Source organism: Prionailurus bengalensis, chromosome E3 (genome assembly GCF_016509475.1).
Source record: "Prionailurus bengalensis isolate Pbe53 chromosome E3, Fcat_Pben_1.1_paternal_pri, whole genome shotgun sequence".
Taxonomy (NCBI): domain Eukaryota; kingdom Metazoa; phylum Chordata; class Mammalia; order Carnivora; family Felidae; genus Prionailurus; species Prionailurus bengalensis.
In genome coordinates, this window is record NC_057357.1 from 39,016,913 (window position 1) to 39,035,982 (window position 19,070).

Here is a 19,070-nt window from a genome sequence, read left to right on the forward strand (position 1 = left end):
TGTGTGAGAGAAAAGGATTAAACACAGGCGGTAAGAAAAGGCATCTAAGTCACTGGAATGTTTCAAAGCAGGTTCATTTCCTTGGAATCTGAGTCAGGTTGGGACTTAACTTTTTCAAAAGCAATTATTCTTCCCAGGGTTCAGAACCCGTGGACAGCTCTGCTCTTAGTATTGAGATCCTGCCCATCAGGCCCAAGGCTGAGCATATAATGGAACGTATTAAAGTGACTAAGTGAAGTTGTGCTGGCGGTGCCCTTGCACAGTATTGGCAGGTGTGATTCATATCATGGGTACGGAGTTGGTTGGGGAAGCTGGGGCGAAAAAGTGGGGAAAGAGATCCTGTGAAGCAGGAAGAGGAAACAAGGCACAAACTGGTGAATAGTGAACGAGGACCAGTAATGATTTTTGTAGTTTGGAGTCTGGGGCCCACGTTGCCCACTCTTGCTGCGGAGCAGCCCAACGTCCCCTGAGATTCTCCTTGTGAAATCACATTCCCCTGTCAGTGCACCACCTGAAAAATGATGAGCGGGCAGCGATGACTGCAAATACATACACTTTATTCTGAGATACCACACAAGTGCCGTAGCGGGCTGAATGGTTTCGCTGGGTGACTGGCTGGAGTTAATAATGCTGCTACTGGCTAAAAAATTCTCTTTTTTCTCTTTCAATTTACAATAGCTATGGATGAATAGTTCCCTTACTTACAGCTGCCTTTTAGAAAGTTGCTTGATCTTAGTCTGCATTGGCCTCCACACTGATAACAGTCCTATTCTCTCATGATCCTCTCAGTGCTCCACAAACCAGTTGTCATTTCTCCCAACAAATGTTAGCAGATAACTAGCGGCCTGGACTCTCCTGGGTTTCTAGATGAGAAGCTTGTGATAATTCTTTGTGGTTGAAGAATGAACGAAAGCCAGTCGACCTGTGCCGTATAGGAGAGAAAAAAATGACTGAAATGCCAATCATTTTTCTCATTTCTCTGACATGCTTTTCTTTCTTCATAGCACCGGAAATGGATAAAAAGTGGCAGTGTTTGTTACTTCTCATGAGTGTGTGTATCTGGAATGAAAACAATGAAATTAACCTAGAGTAGGACATTTGTAAGGACATGGAATGGCCCTGGGCATCGCCAGGAGGACCTGCAAGGAATATTTGAGTTCGCAGAGCTACCACAGACTTTGCCAGCAGAAGGATTTATAGGAGACAGTTGATCAGAAACACCACAGAGAAACCCTTTAAATTTCTTCAAGCAGGGGAAAAAGTGAGTATTCGTTCACATTAAGCAAAATCTACAGTAAAGAGAAACCAAGTGAAGTCTCAAATATAAAAAATCTGTTACTAAGCACCCTCATATAAATCTAGAAAAAGAAAGGAAAGGTCGAATCTTTTTAAAAAATTTTACCTATGATATTTTTAAAACTTCTGGGTTGATCTATAAGCAACGCCAGGATTCTGAAACTTGATAATTCTGAAAATGGAGAAGCGCCATTGAAAAACAAAACTTGTGAGTGTTCCAGATGTACAGAAGGAAGGAGCTCTGAGAGTGGAAAAGTGCCACTCACCAGTTTTTACGTACTTGCAGATTGCCTTGGTGAACGTAGGAAGTTAAAACTCAGTCTCTGAGAATGCTATATTGAATGTGATAAATGTTGGATTTCTTCACATGGACGACGGAACCTCCTAACTTTCTTGTCCGCCCAAAGATACTGTACAGCTGTTCAGGAGCTTGAAGTCTTTATCCGGGCGGACGGACTGCTGCCGTCCAGTGAACACTACTTACAGAGCAACATGAGCACCGCTTTCTTTTCTGGCAGTGAGGTAAAAATCGGTCGTCTTGGAAGGGGAGAAGCCACGCTGCATCTCTGCAACACAAGACTGCTCTGTCTTTGCGTCTGAGGTTTTCCCACACCCTTCTCAAGCACCACCACTTTTTACGTGGACTTATCTCACCTGGGTCTGTCCCTGTGGCCTCAGCTCGCCTCTCCTCCTGGTGTCTCTTCCTGTGTTGAGTCAGGGAGAGTATTCCGGTATTCCTGTTATTCCTGACTGGTGCTGCTGTATCTATCAAGAAAGGAGGGTGGCGTTCTGAGAACTGATCACGGTCATTCTGAGAACGTGTTGCAGGAGCAGCAGCTAGATAGGGCTTTGACTGTGGTGGCTTTCTGAGTTCATAAGACCTTCTCTCTAGACTAGCACTTCAGTCATGAGCCTTTATCCCTTTTAGCCCGTCACCCCTCCGTACAAATGCCTGTGCCTTTGGGGGCTTTGAGCTAGTGTTTTGCTTTTAATGTTTTCCAGCTGTAAGGTTTTTTTTTCCCCTTCTTTCCTCCTGTTGGGTTGTTTGAAGTCAAATTCAGCATGAATAAAAGAGGGAAGTATACGACATTGAATTTGGAGGAGAAAATGAAGGTCCTCAGTAGGATTGAAGCTGGACGATCTCTAAAAAGTGTAATGGATGAATTTGGGATCAGTAAATCAACATTTTACGACATTAAAAAGAATAAGAAATTGATTTTGGACTTTGTACTGAAGCAGGACATGCCATTAGTAGGGGCTGAGAAGAGAAAGAGGACGACGGGAGCCAAATACGGTGATGTGGATGACGCAGTGTACATGTGGTACCAACAGAAACGCTCAGCTGGCGTCCCTGTTAGAGGTGTGGAGCTTCAGGCTGCCGCGGAGAGATTCGCACAGTGTTTTGGGCGCACGGACTTTAAAGCTAGCACCGGTTGGCTTTTTAGATTTCGAAACAGGCACGCAATCGGGAATCGAAAAGTATGCGGGGAACAAGTCCTAAATGCAGCTTCTGAAAACGTTGAGCCATTCCGACAAAAACTCTACACGCTTATGCAAGAGGAGAAACTGAGTTTGGCTCAGCTGTACAGTGGGGGTGAGACTGACCTCTTTTGGAAGTCGATGCCAGAAAACATTCCGGCATGCAGAAAAGAGATCTGCCTGCCTGGACGGAAAATAAACAAAGAACGGTTGTCCGCTCTTTTATGTGCAAATGCGGATGGAACTCATAAGTTAAAGTCCATCGTTATTGGCAAGTCAAAGCTGCCCAAAAGCGTGAAAGAGGACGCGAGTACATTACCTGTGATATATAAACCTAGTAAAGATGTCTGGTTTACCAGAGAATCGTTCTCAGACTGGTTCTTTCAAAACTTCGTTCCTGAGGTCAGGCATTTTCAACTTAACGTTTTAAGATTCCATGAAGAGGACGTCAGGGCCTTGTTACTTCTAGACAGCTCTCCAGTTCACCCTTCCACTGAATCACTAACCAGTGAGGATGGCCGAATAAAGTGTGTGTTCTTTCCCCCTAACACTTCAACCTTGATTCAGCCAATGAATCAAGGTGTCATCCTGAGCTGCAAACGGCTTTATAGGTGGAAGCAGCTTGAAGAGAGTCTTGTCATTTTTGAAGAAAGTGATGATGAGCAAGAGAGAGGAGAAAGAGGAGTTTCCAAGATTAAAATCTACAACGTAAGAAGTGCAGTTTTTAACTGGGCAAAGAGTTGGGATGAAGTAAAACAAATCACCATAGCGAATGCGTGGGAAAATCTCCTTTACAAAAAGGAGCCCGAGTATGAATTTCAAGGCTTAGAAGATGGAGACGATGGAGAAATCCTTGAGAAATGTGGGGAGTTGGAAGCCACACTGGCCGGTGAGAGGGTATGGTTAAATGGGGATGATGAAGAAAAGGGTCATCCCCCAAAAGCAAAAAGTGAAATTACAAAGGAAGTTCCTCAGAAAGGAAGAGGAGCCAAAGAGCAGACTTCTGGATTTAAGTTATCTGCTGTAAGAGAGAGTTTGGACTACCTACTTGACTTTGTTGATGTCACACCTGAGTTTCAAAGGTTCCATTTCACACTGAAAGAGATGCAACGAGAAATAGTAAAAAAGCAGTTCCAGAGTAGAATCCATTCTAGAATTGGTAGCTTTTGGGAACCTAGACCTCGCATTATCAAGGATTCCTGCAATATGCCTTCAACCTCTAGTAATTAGGCTTTGTGTTTACAGATTTCTGTAGTTCTATGATATTATACGATGTAGAATTGTTGTGAATTGTCATTGTGTTGATCAGCTGACCTCATTTTGCACAGCAATGCCCATTTATATATTGTTTCTAAAACATACGGTTTAAAAATAAATGTGTTTCTTTAAAGTATAAAAATATTCGTTAATCCATTTTTGCTTCTATTTTAGACAAGGATCTGCATAATAAGGAGTTTAGTGGTCCCAGATTATCTAAGGTGGAATGGATGGGAAAGCATTACATTCTGTCTCAGTCAGCACATATAACAAGGAAGGTATAGGCTATTTCTAGTTATCTTTAAAAAGACTAAAAAAGGAAAAAAGATAAAAGTAGATTTGGTTTTTAGTTTAATGGTGTGACATGCTCTGCTTTCTTTTTTTTTTTATTTCTTTTTTTTTTTCAACGTTTATTTATTTTTGGGACAGAGAGAGACAGAGCATGAACAGGGGAGGGGCAGAGAGAGAGGGAGACACAGAATCGGAAACAGGCTCCAGGCTCTGAGCCATCAGCCCAGAGCCCGACTCGGGGCTCGAACTCCCGGACCGCGAGATCGTGACCTGGCTGAAGTCGGACGCTTAACCGACTGCGCCACCCAGGCGCCCTGACATGCTCTGCTTTCTTAAATCTGTACCACCTATTTAGTGTTTCCATCCTCTTGTGGAATTAGCTGATTAGAGAAGATTATATATATATATATATATATATATATATATATATGATGAAAAGCACCCAACTTCTATCAACTAATGATAGTTTAACATTTTGGTATATTTTACGTGTTTAAAAAATTGGCACAGTACATTGTAAATACAATTTTATATCTTTTTGTCTGAACATACTTTAGGCCTACGCGTTAATAATACATTAGTGTTTGTTCTAAGCCTGGGGTAGAATGGATTGTGGAGGAGGTTGATGGGAAGGTCCGGTGAGCTTACTGTACAGCTTTTTAGTTCCTTTAAATTTAGGTGATGGCATCAAACGCCCCTCCCCCGTGGGTGATAAATTTCCAGAATAAGTGACCGGCATTCACACCCTTTTGAAAAGTATTCACTAATTCTGGAAACGTCACGTTGCCTTTGCATGCTGTGTACCGAGCCTGGTATTGGGCATTTAGACCCGAATTAGAAACAAACCGAATAGGAGCACGGCCGCGTCCGATGTGTAAGAGCTAAGAGGAGTATGAAGAGGGCTTGGTGAGTGCTTGGGTAAAAGGGGAAGCATCTGAGAGGGTCAAAAGTGTCACTTCTCAGCTGGACTTTAAAGTTTAATGAGGGCAGGGGCGCCTGGGTGGCTCAGTCGGTTAAGCTTCCGATTTCGATTCAGGTCCTGATGTCGCGGCTAGTGAGTTCTCTCCCCTCCCCCCCCTTCCCCCCCCCCCCCCCCCCCCAGTCGGGCTCTGTGCTGACAGCTCCGAGCCTGGAGCCTGTTTCAGATTCTGGGTCTCCGTCTCTCTCTCTCTGCCCCTCCTCCCACTCGCGCCGTCTCTCTTTCTCTCAAAAATAAGTAAACATTTAAAAATAAATAAAGTTTAGTGAGGGCGGTGGCAGGGCAGTCCCGGCAAAGGGTAGCATGAGCTCAGGCTCTTCGATGTGAGTGCGTCCCTGGGAAGCTGCACGGTCCCTGGATGATTGCCCTAGGGGCAGCTGGCAGAGAAGAGCAGGAAAGACAGGTCCGGGGCAGATAGATTTTCAATGCCCTTCGGGGTCATCCTACGATTTTAGACTTCCTTCTGGGCCCGCATGAAATCGGTTCTGCGGCCTAAACGGCTTACCTTTTGACTCCACTTGTCCCTTTCCGCTGTTCGGGTCCCGGCCCCGGCTGCCATCACCCCCTGCCTGGACAACTGCACCCGTCTCTAGTCTCTCTGCCCTCGTTTCTTGCCCTGTCCCCATCCTTTCTCAGCCGCTAGCCAGGGCGCGCGAACTGAAACCCGCGAGGCTTAAGGCCCTACTTGGGCTTCCCGCCGCATTTAAGCAACGACGCCTCGCCTCGGCGCAGCCGGCAGGCCCGCCCTTCCCGGCGCCGGCACCTCCCCTCTCCCCGCGGCCACACCACCCAGGTCTGCGGTCGGCCCGCTGCCGGACGGCGGGAGCCGCGCCCGCCGCACACCTGAGATGCGCACGCACACCTGAGAGACCGGGGAAGTTTCGGGAGTGCGGTAGCGCCGCGGGTGTCCGCTGGGGAGGAGGGAGAAAGAAACCCTGCGGCCACTGGACCCGGCCCGGCCCTGGGGGCCGAGACCCAGCGGGGGAGCGGGGGTGGGGAGCGGCGCCGCGGCAGAGCGCCCGCCTGCGGGCCACGGCGGCCGGGACGGAGACGGGCTGCGGGAGGAGAGCGCCCCCGAGGGAAGGGCGCAGCCAGGAGCCGCCGCGGAGTGTCCGCCGGCGGGCCAGAGCGGCCGGGGCGAAGGGGGTGGGCGCGAGCGGAGGCGCGGCCCGGCGCAGCCGCGGAGCGACTGCCGGCGAGCTAGAGAGGCGCGCGCCCGCTGCCTCCGGGGCGCGGTCACGGGCCCCAGGGCGAGAGCCGAGCGGCCCCAGAGCTTGGGCGCCGGGCGCCGAAAGGTCTGTCGGGACGCGGCCTCCGAGCGCCCCCCCCCCCCCCCCCCCCGCTCCCGGCCCCGCGCGGGAGCGGGCCTCGATGGGACCACTCCGGCGGGGGGTTCTAGGGGCGCCGCGTCCCTTCCCCGAGGCGCGACGGGCTGGGCTTTGCCCAAGCCCAGGAAGGGACTTAGGTCTTTGCCTCTGGAAGTAACGTTTTCAGGATTAGAGCTCCTCCGAGAAACTCAGGCACTTCACCGCTGTTCCGGTGGCCGGGGCAGTCTTCCTAAACTTGAGCTGGCCCCCTCCCAGAAGAGCCGGGGCGGGTTGGGGGGGGGGGGGGCGGGGAGCTCAAGGGCAGCTTCACCTTCGAGGTAGGGACTCACACGACGGTTCTAGCACGTTTTCTTGCCTTGAGGGCAGGTGGGGATGGAGAGGCAAACACGACTCCACATTGTGTCCAAAAACATACCAGGATTTCATTTTCTTTCCCTTCCCCTTTTTGCCTGGGGAAATCAGACGTGGAGCAGGTTTGGATCCCGGTGTGTTACCAGTTTTGACTTCTGACTCTAGCTTCTGGGACAGCTAAATTGAGGATGTTAACTGGAAGATTTGACCGAAGTTCTTGGTGGTCTGAGGGATTTTTCAATCAACCATTTGTCATTGTTGAATATACCTCGACCATTCCCACTGCCTCCTAACTGCATACATCAGGCAGCACACAGCTCCTCTGGGTAAAAATTACACATCAGAAAAAGTTATCAGTCTCCCTTTCAAGAATAGGAGTCCATTCTTAAATCTAAAATCTAAATCTAATTCTTAAATCTTGCAAGCTAGATCGAAGGCTAAAAGGATAAATGCACTAATATTTTTTGTAATGAATGCACTTTTGCTTTAATTCACCTTGATATTTTTGAGCTCCTGACACCCAAAGACATTTGTTTACTAGCAGTAATATATTTACTACTTTGTTTCTTGAAACACACATTAAGAACTTTTTACCTTAGTTGTTTCAAATGCTTGTGAAATATTTACAAAAATTAGAAGTCTTAAAGCAGTGGAGGGGATTTTGCACTTTCCAAAATCCTATCAGTTGACAGTGTAATGATTCACATAGTAAACTCTTCTTAAAAGGGCTGGGAGTACAAAACCTGGAAGTTCAGATTATGATATTGAGACCCATAAATTTCTTTACTGCAATAAAAATTCTTAGTGATTTCCAAGGAGTTTTTCTGGGGGAAAAAAAATGTTTAGGGTTTCACTGTTTCCAGTCTCTGGCCTTACAAGCTTTGTCCTCAGTGACGTGTGGCCTGCTGCTTTTGTTGTTGCTTTAAAGCGTGAGCAAGCAAGAGAGCACGTGTGCGTGAGCAGGGCAGAGGGGGAGAGAATCTTAGGCAGGTTCCATGCTCAGAGCAGAGCCTGACGTGGAGCTGGATCCCACAACTCTGGGATCACGACCTGAGCTGAAATCAAGAGACCGAACCACCCAGGCACCCATGGCCTGCTGCTCTTAACCTGCTTCTGCCAGGCCTTTTCAGTGCTTAAATGTGGTACTGATCCTCCACCCAGGAGCCGTCCTGCTGGTCTGTGCTACCTTTGCTACAAGGACTGTGGCTAGTGCTCAGGGTCAGTACATTACCTCCCAGGTCTAGTCTGTACCCATACGGGCTGAGGGAGCAAGGGTCTTTATTGCCCCTGTGTCAGTCTCCCATTATCCTAAGAACCAGTTTGGAGACTGTTCTGGTTTCTTTTTCAAGGACTAGTGGGTAAGGGTCTAAATGTAAAATATGTGTGTGCAACATAAAAATATGAATATAAAAAGCACACACTTGGCCATCCCTTGCAGTGACCTCACGGGAGCCTATGCGGAGGACCTCTGACCTGCTGTGATACAACCACAAGGAAAGAAATCAATCCCGCCTCGCAGTTAACAGACTGCTCCCTGAAATTTCTGCCGGCAGGTCTTACGTTGGTAGTAGTGGCAGGGGGCTTAGAAGAAAGAGTCTTGCCAGGATTATCTGCCCACAGGTGACATGAATAAACGAGCACTTTCTATGTGCCAGATGCGGAGCTCAATGTTTTTACCTGCCATATTCTGTGAGATCATCTCATTAAAACAGACAACAGCTCTGCTTGTGAATTTGTTGGAAGGGGAGCTAGCCTGGAGGCTGGGACTTGGGACTTTTCCTGTTGGAAAATCTTTTTAGTGCCAGGAGTAAACTCCTGGGGGCCCTCGCTGCTCTAGCCTGACGCTTCAGTGCTCCCAGTAGGCGCAACAGCAGGTGGACCACATCGGAAGGTCTGCATGGGTGATATTACGGGAGAGAGGGGTGAAAGGGAGAGGTGCTTTCTATTCTCGAGAGACTGACAATCCACGTAAATGGCAACCTCGGCTTTTTTCTTTTGACAGAGTGTGCAGTGGGTACGTGTCTCGGGTGGGGGGGGGGGGGCAGAGGGACAGGGAGAGGATCTTAAGCAGGCTCCCTGACCCACGACTCTGGGATCATGACCTGCCCCAAAATCAAAGTGTTGGACACTTAACCAACTCAGCCACCCAGGCACCCCAGTTGCAGTCTTAACCAGAGAGACTGCTTCGTAACATCAACCTGACATCACCCACCCAATTTCATGCCATCAGCAGCCCAGCAGCCCTGTCCTGCTCTTACAAGGGTCCTAAATTAAGCTCTCCAATCTTCATACTCTCCCCTGCCCCTCAACCCCTGCATTATCCCTGCCCTCTTGTGGAGAAAGGAGGAGAAATAACAAACTAAGATTTTTAAAAATCAGCTCAGGAAACGAAGGAAAAACTCCCACTAAGCTGAGGCAGGGCCGAGACAAGGCTGATACGGAAGTGCGGGAAAGGGGTAGGCAGGGTTGCTTCCCTCGCTTAAAATCGATAAATTTGGCAGCCCGTTGCCAGGTAATGTTCCATCTTCCTCTCCCAGAAAAGTTAGCGATCTTCCTCCAGGGCCAAATCCTGAGAGGTTTTCCTACTCCTAGACTACTTCTGGTATCCTACCTCTTTCTTATGGCAACACACTCCTAGAATTCCCCGTTCTAAAACAGAATGCTTCCCCTAAAAAAAAAAAAAAGTGCCCTCCCCTGTATCTTCCCTCCATCAATGGGCATTAATTCACTTATATGCAGGCTCGGAAGAGCCAGATTTTCCTTCAGCTTCATCACAAGAAAGTAAGCGCTCCCAACAAAGAATCAAAGACAATTTTACTGCTGTCCACCACAGAAAGGAAAGAAACCTTCTAGAAGACCCTTATGACCCCAAACAGCTACCAGGCGTGACCCTTTGTTACCACAAAGCGGTCCTCACCTGGAGCCCGGCCAGGGCCACGCCCTACCTTATCTGTCCTCGGCCAACCTCATCGGAACCTTCTTTGACCAACCCAAGAAGACAGAAAAAGCAGGTCCTCTAGCCAAAGCAGACAGGAGACAAGTCAACACTGGAGGCCAAGACAAAAGGTCCTCAAAGAAGAGTCACGCACTTTCTTATTTCCTGAAGACATTTATTACCGTCCAAACATATTTTCAACAAGGAAAAGCAAGATCCCTAATCTCCCCAGGATCCACACTTGCAAAGCCTCCCAGGGAACCCATCTTTCGTGGAACCCTCTGAAGACTCCAGAGCTCTGTTTCTTTCTTGGACAGAGGGGGGACTGAGTCTTAATCTCTGCAAGGGTGAACTAATCCACAGTCTGGCTTCCTCTGCTGACACCTGTGCCGAACTGCGAACTCCTTCTCACCACCTCCCTCAGGTCTCTGGTTCCTTTTTGCCTGAGGTGACGTTTACATGCCTGGCCTGGGCAAGGGCACTCCGGTCAGAGAGGCGCTGTGGTGACGGCCCCGGACTGCCCACGGCTTCCCAGCCAGGGCTCTCAGGGAGCCGCAACTCAACAACCAGTCTTCTGTTGCCTTGAGCTGGTTTCCAGAACACTCCGCCCTTCTTTTGTCCCAAGGGCCTCAGGAGCCCAAATGCCCCTGCTGAACATTCCAAGTGAGGAAGCAGTATCAGAAAATCACATGGATCCCCAAAGTTGCCGGGACAGACAATGGACACGGTAAGGCACCCAAGTCACAACCTGCCTAAGTATACCAAGGCAGTCAGTGTGCCCTGGGACATGAGACTTCACAGAGGACTCTGTCTGGAGCAGGTCACCTCAAAGACTTGACACCCTCAGGAGTTCAGACAGAATTGCATTCTAGTTCTATGCTAAGCCTTTGCTGCCCCTGCACCTCCCTCACAGTGACCCCCACCTTGATCCTCTTTATAGTAATTACCTTAAAAACAGATGATTTGGTCGGCTGGGCAAAGAATACCAGCTCTTAACAGGACCCTCTGAGTAGGCCACCTTCTCTGGGCCAGAAAGAAATGCCGCTGTTTCTATCCCGTGTGAGTTCTCTGGTGACTCATAAGGCGTGAACTCCGAGAAAAGCTCTCTCCACATTCAGAACATTTATAGGGTCTCTCTCCCGTATGGGTTCTCAGGTGACGAATGCGATTGGAGCTGTGAGAAAAACTGTCTCCACACTCATGACAGGTATAGGGTTTCTCTCCCGTGTGAATTCTCTGGTGCCTGATTAAGTTGGATCTATGAGAGAAGTTTTCCCCGCAAAGGTTACACTTATACGGCTTCTCCCCCGTGTGTGTTCTCTGATGTCTGGTGAGGTGCATGCCCTGCCGGAAGCTTTTCCCACAGGTCAAACATTCGAAGAGTTTTTTCTCTGCCTTGTGGGTTCCATGGTTGCTAAGAAAGAGGGTGCTGCCACTCACTGCTTCCCCACACTCCGCGAAGGGGTAAAGCCTCTCTTTCTCGTGAGTTCTTTCATGTATGACGAGGTGCGAACTGCGGGAGAAACTTTTCCCACACTCGGCACACTTATAAGGTCTCTCCCCCGTGTGGATCCTTTGGTGCCTAAGGAGGTTGGAACTATGAGCAAAGATCTCCCCACACTCGGGGCACTTGTAGGGCTTCTCGCCTGTGTGCGTCCTCTGGTGCCTGTGAAGGTTTGAGTTGCAAGAGAAGCTTTTTCCGCATACGTTACATTGGTAGGGTTTCTCCCCCGTGTGGGTGCGCTGATGGCGAGTCAGGTGGGTATTCTGACTGAAGCTCTTTCCACATTCCAGGCACTTATGCGCCTCCTCTCCCAAGTGTGCTCTGTGTAGTGACAGAAAGTGTGGGTTCCCACCAAAGATTTCGCCACACTCCACACCCACACACAGTCTCTCCGCCGCATGTATTCTCTGGTGCCTGATTAGGTTCGAGTTGTTAGAGAAATTTTTGCCACACAAGGGACATAAGTGGAGCTTCTTCGGCTGCGATTCCTTCGGTCGCCCCTGTTCTCTGCAACTTGTGGCCCCCACTAAGGACGGCTCCATCCCTTCCTCTGGGGGAGGCTCCCAGTGCCCTTCTGCCCTGTCCCGAGGCCTTCCCTGCTCAGGACTCCAGGGCACCTCCCCTCTGGCCTGGCCAGGCAGCAGCGCCTGCGGGTGGGCGCTCTCGGGGGAAAGGGACTGAGCACTTTCTTCCTGGTTCTCAAACTTCTCTTCTCCTGGCAGAGCGAGAGAAACCAAACCCCTACATTATTCCTACACGAGACAAAGGAAATCCCACAGATCTGCTCCTCCAGACGTCCAGACGTCTGTAGGGCAGACATCCAGAAAGGCTGGTTCTATCTCAGTTTCCCATTTTCCCCATGTAGGTAAAATACCCTAGAGAGGATAAAAGGTGGGGCCGTCGCAAAGGAACAGAGCTCAGACCAGTCCCGAACTCGCTTGTACAGGCCTCCGACTCCCTCTACAACTGAGCCTCTGGCTTCTGCCCTGTGGAAATGGGTGGGTTGGAGCAAGGCTGGGACTGGGGCGGGCCCCAGGAGTGAGTGCCCCCTTACACTGGGCACCGTGGGATGGAAATGGGCAGCGGGGCGACGGGAAGCAATGCATCTTCCTGGCAGCGGAGATGGGCTAGCCCTCCGTCCCAGTCCTTGAGGGCTTCCCTCCCAACAGTGGGAGTCTAGCTGGGCAGGCTGCTCACCTCCATTCCTTCTTACCTGGAGCTGGGCCTCTGGGACTCAGGCCTTCCTTGCAAGTCTGAACACTGGGATCCCATGGCTTTCCTCCTTGTTCCACCTGGGTACTTAGGGCCTCCCGACTGGGAACCTGAGCCTCTGTTCACAATGAAAGAAACAGATGTCTGTCACCACTCCCTCTACCAGGCAGAAGAAACAAAGATAATCTTGGCCGCTGCGCTTAGTGGACATATCCACACAAGGCACACGGAGTCTGACAGTAGTAAGTCTGACAATACACTAAACTGTTCACAGTGGTTATCTCCAGAGAAAGAAGTTGGAGGAGGGGGACTATGACTTTTTTTTCTTGTTACGCTTTTGTAGTACTTGGGATATTTTGCAGTGAGAATGTACACTTTTGTAATTAAAACAACCAAACATGATTAGAGTGATCAGTTCTTGAGGAATTAGTTTAATATTTAAAAGAGCCCCAACTCTCACAGATAAATATAAACTAGAACTACATTCCACAAGACAACTCCAGGATAAAATATAACGTGGTGGACCATCAGAAAGAAATCTGGGGTTCTGAGATGACCCGGAGGTTAAAGCCTAGAAGCGCCATTCCTGTGCAATACTAAAACTAAAACCTCACACCAATCCCAACAAACTCGGACTTTAAACAGTTTAGTTCCAAGAACTCGTGACCCCAACTTCTCTTCCCATGAAGCACCAAGAGCTAGGCTCAGCTCAGGGCACCAAACCATGGCCTGGTGATGGACAGCCTGGAGAAGGTCCCAGTGAAGGGAACCAAACCCAGCGATGACCCCTATGCAGAGTTACTGCAAGTGAACTGATAACTGTGCCTCTCTTTACAAAGACCAGATGTATGAAAACAAAGTGTGACTCTTTTCTACCACGTGTCAGTATGGCTACAATCGTAACGTACACAGAATCACTGTTATTTAAGACTTCCCACAGCTTTCGGGGCGTCTGGGTGGCTCAGTCGGTTAAGCGTCCGACTTCAGCTCAGGTCATGATCTCACAGATAGTGAGTTCGAGCCCCGTGTCAGGCTCTGTGCTGACAGCTCAGAGCCTGGAGCCTGCTTCGGATTCTGTGTCTCCCTCTCTCTCTGCCCCTCTCCTGCTCATGCTGTCTCTCTCTGTCTCAAAAATAAATAAAAGCATTAAAACGAATCAAAAAAAAAAAGACTTCCCACAACGTTTTAATGTTAAGAATTTTCATACATCCAACGTTGAAGGAATTACACAGTGTCTGTACACGCTCTACCTAGATCCAACTGTCAGTTTGTCATATTTCATAGGCATCTTTTTTAATCTCTGCATAACAGTTTAACACATAGATACATCTTATTTATCCCATTATATACGTGTGTGTGTGTGTGTGTGTATATATATAATATATGTATATGTTTATATATATATAAAAATTTTCAAATTCCCAAAAGGCCTCCCCCCTCCTTCCTGAATTTTTAAGGGCTGGGATAGCTGCTGAGCTGGAATGTTGATGCCAGTGCCCCCCGAAAGGTGGAGAAGGGCCTAGGAATACTAACGAAGCATAGAAAATATGAGTGAGACCAGAAGAATAAGCATCTCAAAATCGCAAGGCATCAAGAACGGAGAGTGTGTGCGATGGGGGGTGGAGTGGGGGAGGCTGAACGGAGTGTGTGTGACGGAGGGGTGGGGGAGGCTGAACGGAGAGTGTGTGTGACGGGGGGCGGGGGGAGAGGTTGTCAGCGGATTTGATTTGTTCTGCCCCGGGAAGTCCACTAAAACTCAAGAGTCCCTGCCTTTGGCTCTGGCGGCTGGGGGCCGTAAGTTTGCCAACTGTGCCAACCGCCAGATATTTAACGGATCCTCATCCGGGGTGCTTTAGAGAAAGGGAGGTCTTCTGGCAAAACTCAGAATCTATGTCCAGGAAGTGAGTGGCGAAGGGACAGGCCCCTGGTCAGAAAGGGCGGAGTCTTCATGCCTGGAAAAAAAGTCCTTACCCAGTGAGTCCACATTCTCATAACTCTCCTGCACCGTGTCCCTGGAGAGGGCCCTCTTACTAGGATCCTGATGCCCCCACTCCTCCTGGGAGATGTACATAGCCACGTCCTCTAAGCTCTCAGGCAACTGAAAGAGCACAAGATCTCCTTTAGCCCTTGAGGCACCAAGAACAATTCAAGCAGAGTCATGAGTTACAGGGGCAAAACCCAGGGTGCCAAGGACACACTTCATGGGGGAGGAGGGTGCAGGCCCACAAGTGGGGTGTGGAGGAAATAAAGAAGGCGGGGAGGCGGCGCGTGGTGAGGGACAAAGGATCCTCTCCACGAGGCCAAAAAGACCCTGTCCCCACAAGAACAACCGGGGGGAGGGGTGCTGGGGGGAGACAACGAGAACTTCCACATCACCTGGGGCCCAGTCATTTCCTTGTCTTCCATGTTTCCTTCAGCAGGAAAGAGAGAAAGCCAGGGAGCAGACAATGCTGAAGGTGACAGAAATCATGATGAGAAAGGCAGCTGTAATTCTCGGGAGCCCGAGGATTATTACAACGCGGTATCCGTTCCCCAACACCCAGTCTCCGCTCAGGATCGAACAATGAGCAAAAGGCGGCAACGGAGGCGTCATAAAGCGATATCCAAAATGGCGGAGGCGGGCAAAGAGCACCAGGCAACTTCCCCGCCGGCCTGCAGCAGTCAAGCCCTCGATCGTTCAAAGCTCGAAATGTCTCTGTTCTGCATACACAGGGGCTTACTTAAAGATCCCCCCGCCCCCGCTCCCATCCCCCAAAGAACCCAGACCACCATTTTTGGGTCTTTGACTCCACGCCTGGGAACCCTGAGGTCAGAAATTCCCTCACCTAGGCGGTGCTACTCCACCTGCTGGTGTCAGGGAACGACCCGGAAGCCCCTCCTCCCTCCCCCCAGCCCAGGTAACTGTTCCTCACCCCTCTCCTTTACAGCCTGGGGGTCCCTTTTGGGGCTGGGGCCTAGCAGCTCCTGCAGCCTGGGGCCAGGGCTTCGCTCAGTCTCCATTGGCTCCAGCTTGAAGCTCGGTGACTCTCGTGCTGTTTCCAGAGGCAAAGGCTCCTCCAAGAGCACTTCTGTTCCCCGCCTATGGTTTGTGACCTGGGAACCAACCCACATCACTCATCATCATAACAGGGCCCGAGAGGAAGGGAGATCAGTACAGAATTCTGAGGGCAAGCCTTCAACGGAGAACTACCGGCGATCCCTTTGGGTCCAGCAAGAGAGAAGCATGGTTTCCACTTAACGCTTTTCTGGTCCCATGAGTGCTGGAGAACATCGGAGCGGAAGACGTCCGCTCCCGGGGCACACCTTCCCCACACAGCTCTCTGACACACCTGACTCCCTCTTGCCTCCTCCCCCTGCCCCCATTGTATCTACAGGCTTCCATTCCTCACTTGAGGGTAAGCTCAACTTGACCGGCCCCGGGGACCAGTGCCCTCGGAGCCTCAGTGCCAAACCGTGTTTCTCAATCTACCGTTAACCCGACCGGGCTCCGCAGAGGGGACCGGGCTACTGAACCTAGCCTGACAACAGCTAACAGCCATGAAGCACTATTAGCCAGCAGTGGGGTCAAAACTACATGATACTCTCCCCGGAACTCTCAAAACAACCCTAGGAAAATGTTTTGCCATTCTCACTTTACTACGTGGCAAATCCGAAGCCTAAAGAAATTAAGTAATTTGCCCAAAGTCGCAAAACTGCTACAGACCAGGGTGAGGATTTGAACCCTGCAAATTAACTCCGGGGGGGGGAATCACACGAATACACACCCCCTGCCTCCATGTGGAAAGAGGGCATTCTTCACTGCTGGTTCTGTCCTGCCGGGGAAAACCTGGAGAATGAATCTTCCTAACTAAACTATAAAAAGACCTCTTGCCCGTGTAAAGTCTACTCAGGGCACCAAGTCCATAGGTATGGAGAACAGGGCGGCCGCGATGTCCTAGTCCTCGGGGCCAAACGAACCGAAGACAGCTCTCTCTCTCACCTGAAGTCTCAGTCTCCCAAGCTCTCTCTGCATGCCCTCCACAAGGGTGACCGCTTCCTCGCCGCTCTCCGGATGCAGCTCCTGCACCCTGCTCTGGATCTCCTGGGGCAGGATGGTCAGGAACTGCTCCAGGACCAGCAGCTCCAGGATTTGCTCCTTTGTGCGCAGCTCCGGCCGGAGCCACTCATGGCAAAGCTCCTGGAGCCGGCTGAGGGCTTCCCGGGGCCCGGCGGCCTCTTGGAAGCGGAACCTTCTGAAGCGTAAGTGGGAGGCCTCAGGACTCGGCCCCGGATCTGGCGGCGGCAGCTCCTGGCTCCAGGCGCAGTCCTCCTCCAGTTTCACTATCAGGAGCCCTTCCCGGTCTTGGGAGCCCGGGCCCGACGCCATCCTCAGGCCCCTCCGGAGCACCTTGGCCCCGAAACCAGCTGCACCCGCCCGAGAAGGCTTCCCGGGCCCCGCGGAGCCCAGCCTCAGCCCGGGCGCAGCCGGCTCCGGTGCCTTGGCCTCAGCCGATCACGGGCGCCGTCGCGCCGGCCCCCTGTCCAGGAACCGGCAAGACCACCCCACAGCAGGAGCTGAACACCGCGCTTTGACTCTCGTCTCCGACTCACGCAAGCCTAGGCGCTCGGCTTCACGCCGGAAGTCCCAGCGCGCTTAGGCGTCCACAGCCAACGGCGCAGGCTCAGGATCAACTTCCGGGCCACGATCTGCGAACTCTAGCGCCCATTGGGTCAGGTCTCGCCACAGACTTCACCTCCGACCAACCAGAGGGGAAGAGTTGTCTGCGGAGACGGGGCGAGCGACGGCCAATTGGAGACGAGAGGCAGGGCAGCTAAGTTTAGAGGAAAACATGCCCGAGGCGGGCGTGACCGGCTGACTACCGGATCAGAATTCCCAGAAAGCTTACTAAAGTGAAAACCCGAGCCACGCGAAATCCAGCGCGTCAGTGTCGGGTGGGGCCAAACGACCCGAATTGTTAACAAGCTCTTCCCCCACAGACAAGCTTGAGAATCACTGCCCGGTCATAACGGATTTAAAGGCAGTCCCCGCCCGCTCTGGTTACTTGGGCTGCACGAGAGAGCCCCTCCGGCCCGGCGGCCTCAGAAGCACGCAAGCCAGGGCTCTCTCCGCCGCCTCTCGGCGCCGGGTGGTCGGGAAGCGTGTAGACCGGCCCGGGTCAGCGTCGCTGCGGGGCTTGCCGGGAGATGTAGTCCGTTGCACGGCCTGCGCCTGCGCCCGAGGCCGGTGCCGGGAGAAGGGACGGAGAGCGGAGCGCCACGGCAGTGCTTCCGGCGCGCTGCTGGGGCCCTGGGGCTGGGCGCGCTTGGCCATCTCTTGCTCGGTCAGGGTCCTAGAGGCTGGGCGTCCACGAGAGCTCCTGGGGACCCGGGACGTGCTGCTTATTGTCCACCCCTGCGAGGGCGGGATCGTTATTCAGCTCCCTCCTAGATCTTGTGATGAAAGTTGTGAACTTCACTGCGAGCGGGGAACGGAAGGAAACCCGGAGAGTGGGCTCAGCTCCTCCCTTCCCTCTAGCGACAATCGGGCCCGTGGGCTCCGGAGAGTGTCGCAGGAGTGAATCGTGACAACCAGTAACCTTTTATCGAGCGCTTGCCTAATAGAGCTGGACCCTAACAGCACTCAAAACTGTAGGACGTAGATACTGTTATCATCCCCCTGTAACAACGGCACCGAGTGTCAGCGAACACCCTTGTCCAGGGTCACGCAGCTAGTCTGTCGCTAAAGTTCAGGCTGCCATAATAGTAAAAAGGGTGAAGTGGGGACAGAGAGGCCGGCTTTGGACGACTGGGTGGAGAGAGTCCTGAGTATTTCCGTTTTTTCTTGTTCCACTAGAGGGAAAGGGCTCCACCGCTTTGTGGCAAATGTGACCTCAGCAGCCTCAGCACACAGGCCGGTATAGGTCCATCTCAGAAACCCTTGCTGAGACACGTGACCTCAGAGTCCTCTAAGGCCATTCTCCTGTTTTCGACGTATTTCAGGAGACTACAGATTCTAACCTAAAAGTCACTTCGCTGGCATTTACTACATCATCTCAGACAAGTTACTCAATCTCACTGACCCCCAAACTTCAGTTCCCTCATCTGTTTTGAGGGGATAAGACTATCTTCACTTTATATTTGGTGAGGATTAAATGAGCTAACGTGTAGGATGCTTAGAACGGTACCTGGCAATTAGTACGAACTCAGTGAATGTTAGTAATGCACAGTAAACTCCCGAAGTCTCACCCTATGTCACAGAAAAGCCACTTGGATTTTTATTGCAGGATGTGGGGGCATGAGAATGTTTGCGAAACTACACATACCTGGAGATGGGAAGAATGAATCATCTGCTAGGTTTAGGTTATTAATGGGGACTTGAAGCAAGATGGACTGTTATTCAAAATTACTGTTAGTATTCTTCCTCCGTTTTTTGAGGCCTATCTATATTCAAACATAGAA

The 19,070-nt window shown here is 50.9% G+C and overlaps 1 protein-coding gene across 4 annotated transcripts; it reads right to left on the reverse strand.

Moving 5' to 3' along the window:
* Positions 1–536: 536 nt before the first annotated feature.
* On the reverse strand, positions 537–17,739 carry ZNF263 (zinc finger protein 263). Of its 4 annotated transcripts, XR_006294265.1 has the most exons (8): positions 16,612–17,532; positions 15,545–15,725; positions 15,009–15,082; positions 14,604–14,730; positions 12,634–12,750; positions 1,951–2,061; positions 1,563–1,862; positions 537–922 (listed from the first exon to the last, which is right to left on the reverse strand). XR_006294265.1 is itself a non-coding variant. In XM_043560746.1 (7 exons), the coding sequence occupies exons 1-7, from the start codon at positions 16,996–16,998 to the stop codon at positions 1,777–1,779; spliced, it is 1,083 nt and encodes a 360-aa protein (XP_043416681.1). In that variant the 5' UTR covers positions 16,999–17,532; the 3' UTR covers positions 1,392–1,776. The 4 variants fall into 4 exon arrangements, 3 of the variants coding, with proteins under 3 accessions (XP_043416681.1, XP_043416679.1, XP_043416680.1); XM_043560746.1 differs by lacking the exon at positions 537–922 and having other exon boundaries at positions 1,392–1,862; XM_043560744.1 differs by lacking the exons at positions 537–922; positions 1,563–1,862; positions 1,951–2,061 and adding an exon at positions 10,075–12,135.
* Positions 17,740–19,070: the final 1,331 nt, after the last annotated feature.

What these genes read in the sequence shown, in the direction of transcription:
- ZNF263 (XM_043560744.1), bottom strand. Translation starts at nt 16,998, where the DNA reads ATGGCGTCGGGCCCGGGCTCCCAAGACCGGGAAGGGCTCCTGATAGTG. An exon ending in AGGAAATGACTGGGCCCCAG is followed by an intron (nt 14,731 to 15,008) that starts GTGATGTGGAAG and finishes GTGCTCTTTCAG; the next exon opens with TTGCCTGAGAGCTTAGAGGA. An exon ending in TCCCAGAGGCCCAGCTCCAG is followed by an intron (nt 12,136 to 12,633) that starts GTAAGAAGGAAT and finishes TCGCTCTGCCAG; the next exon opens with GAGAAGAGAAGTTTGAGAAC.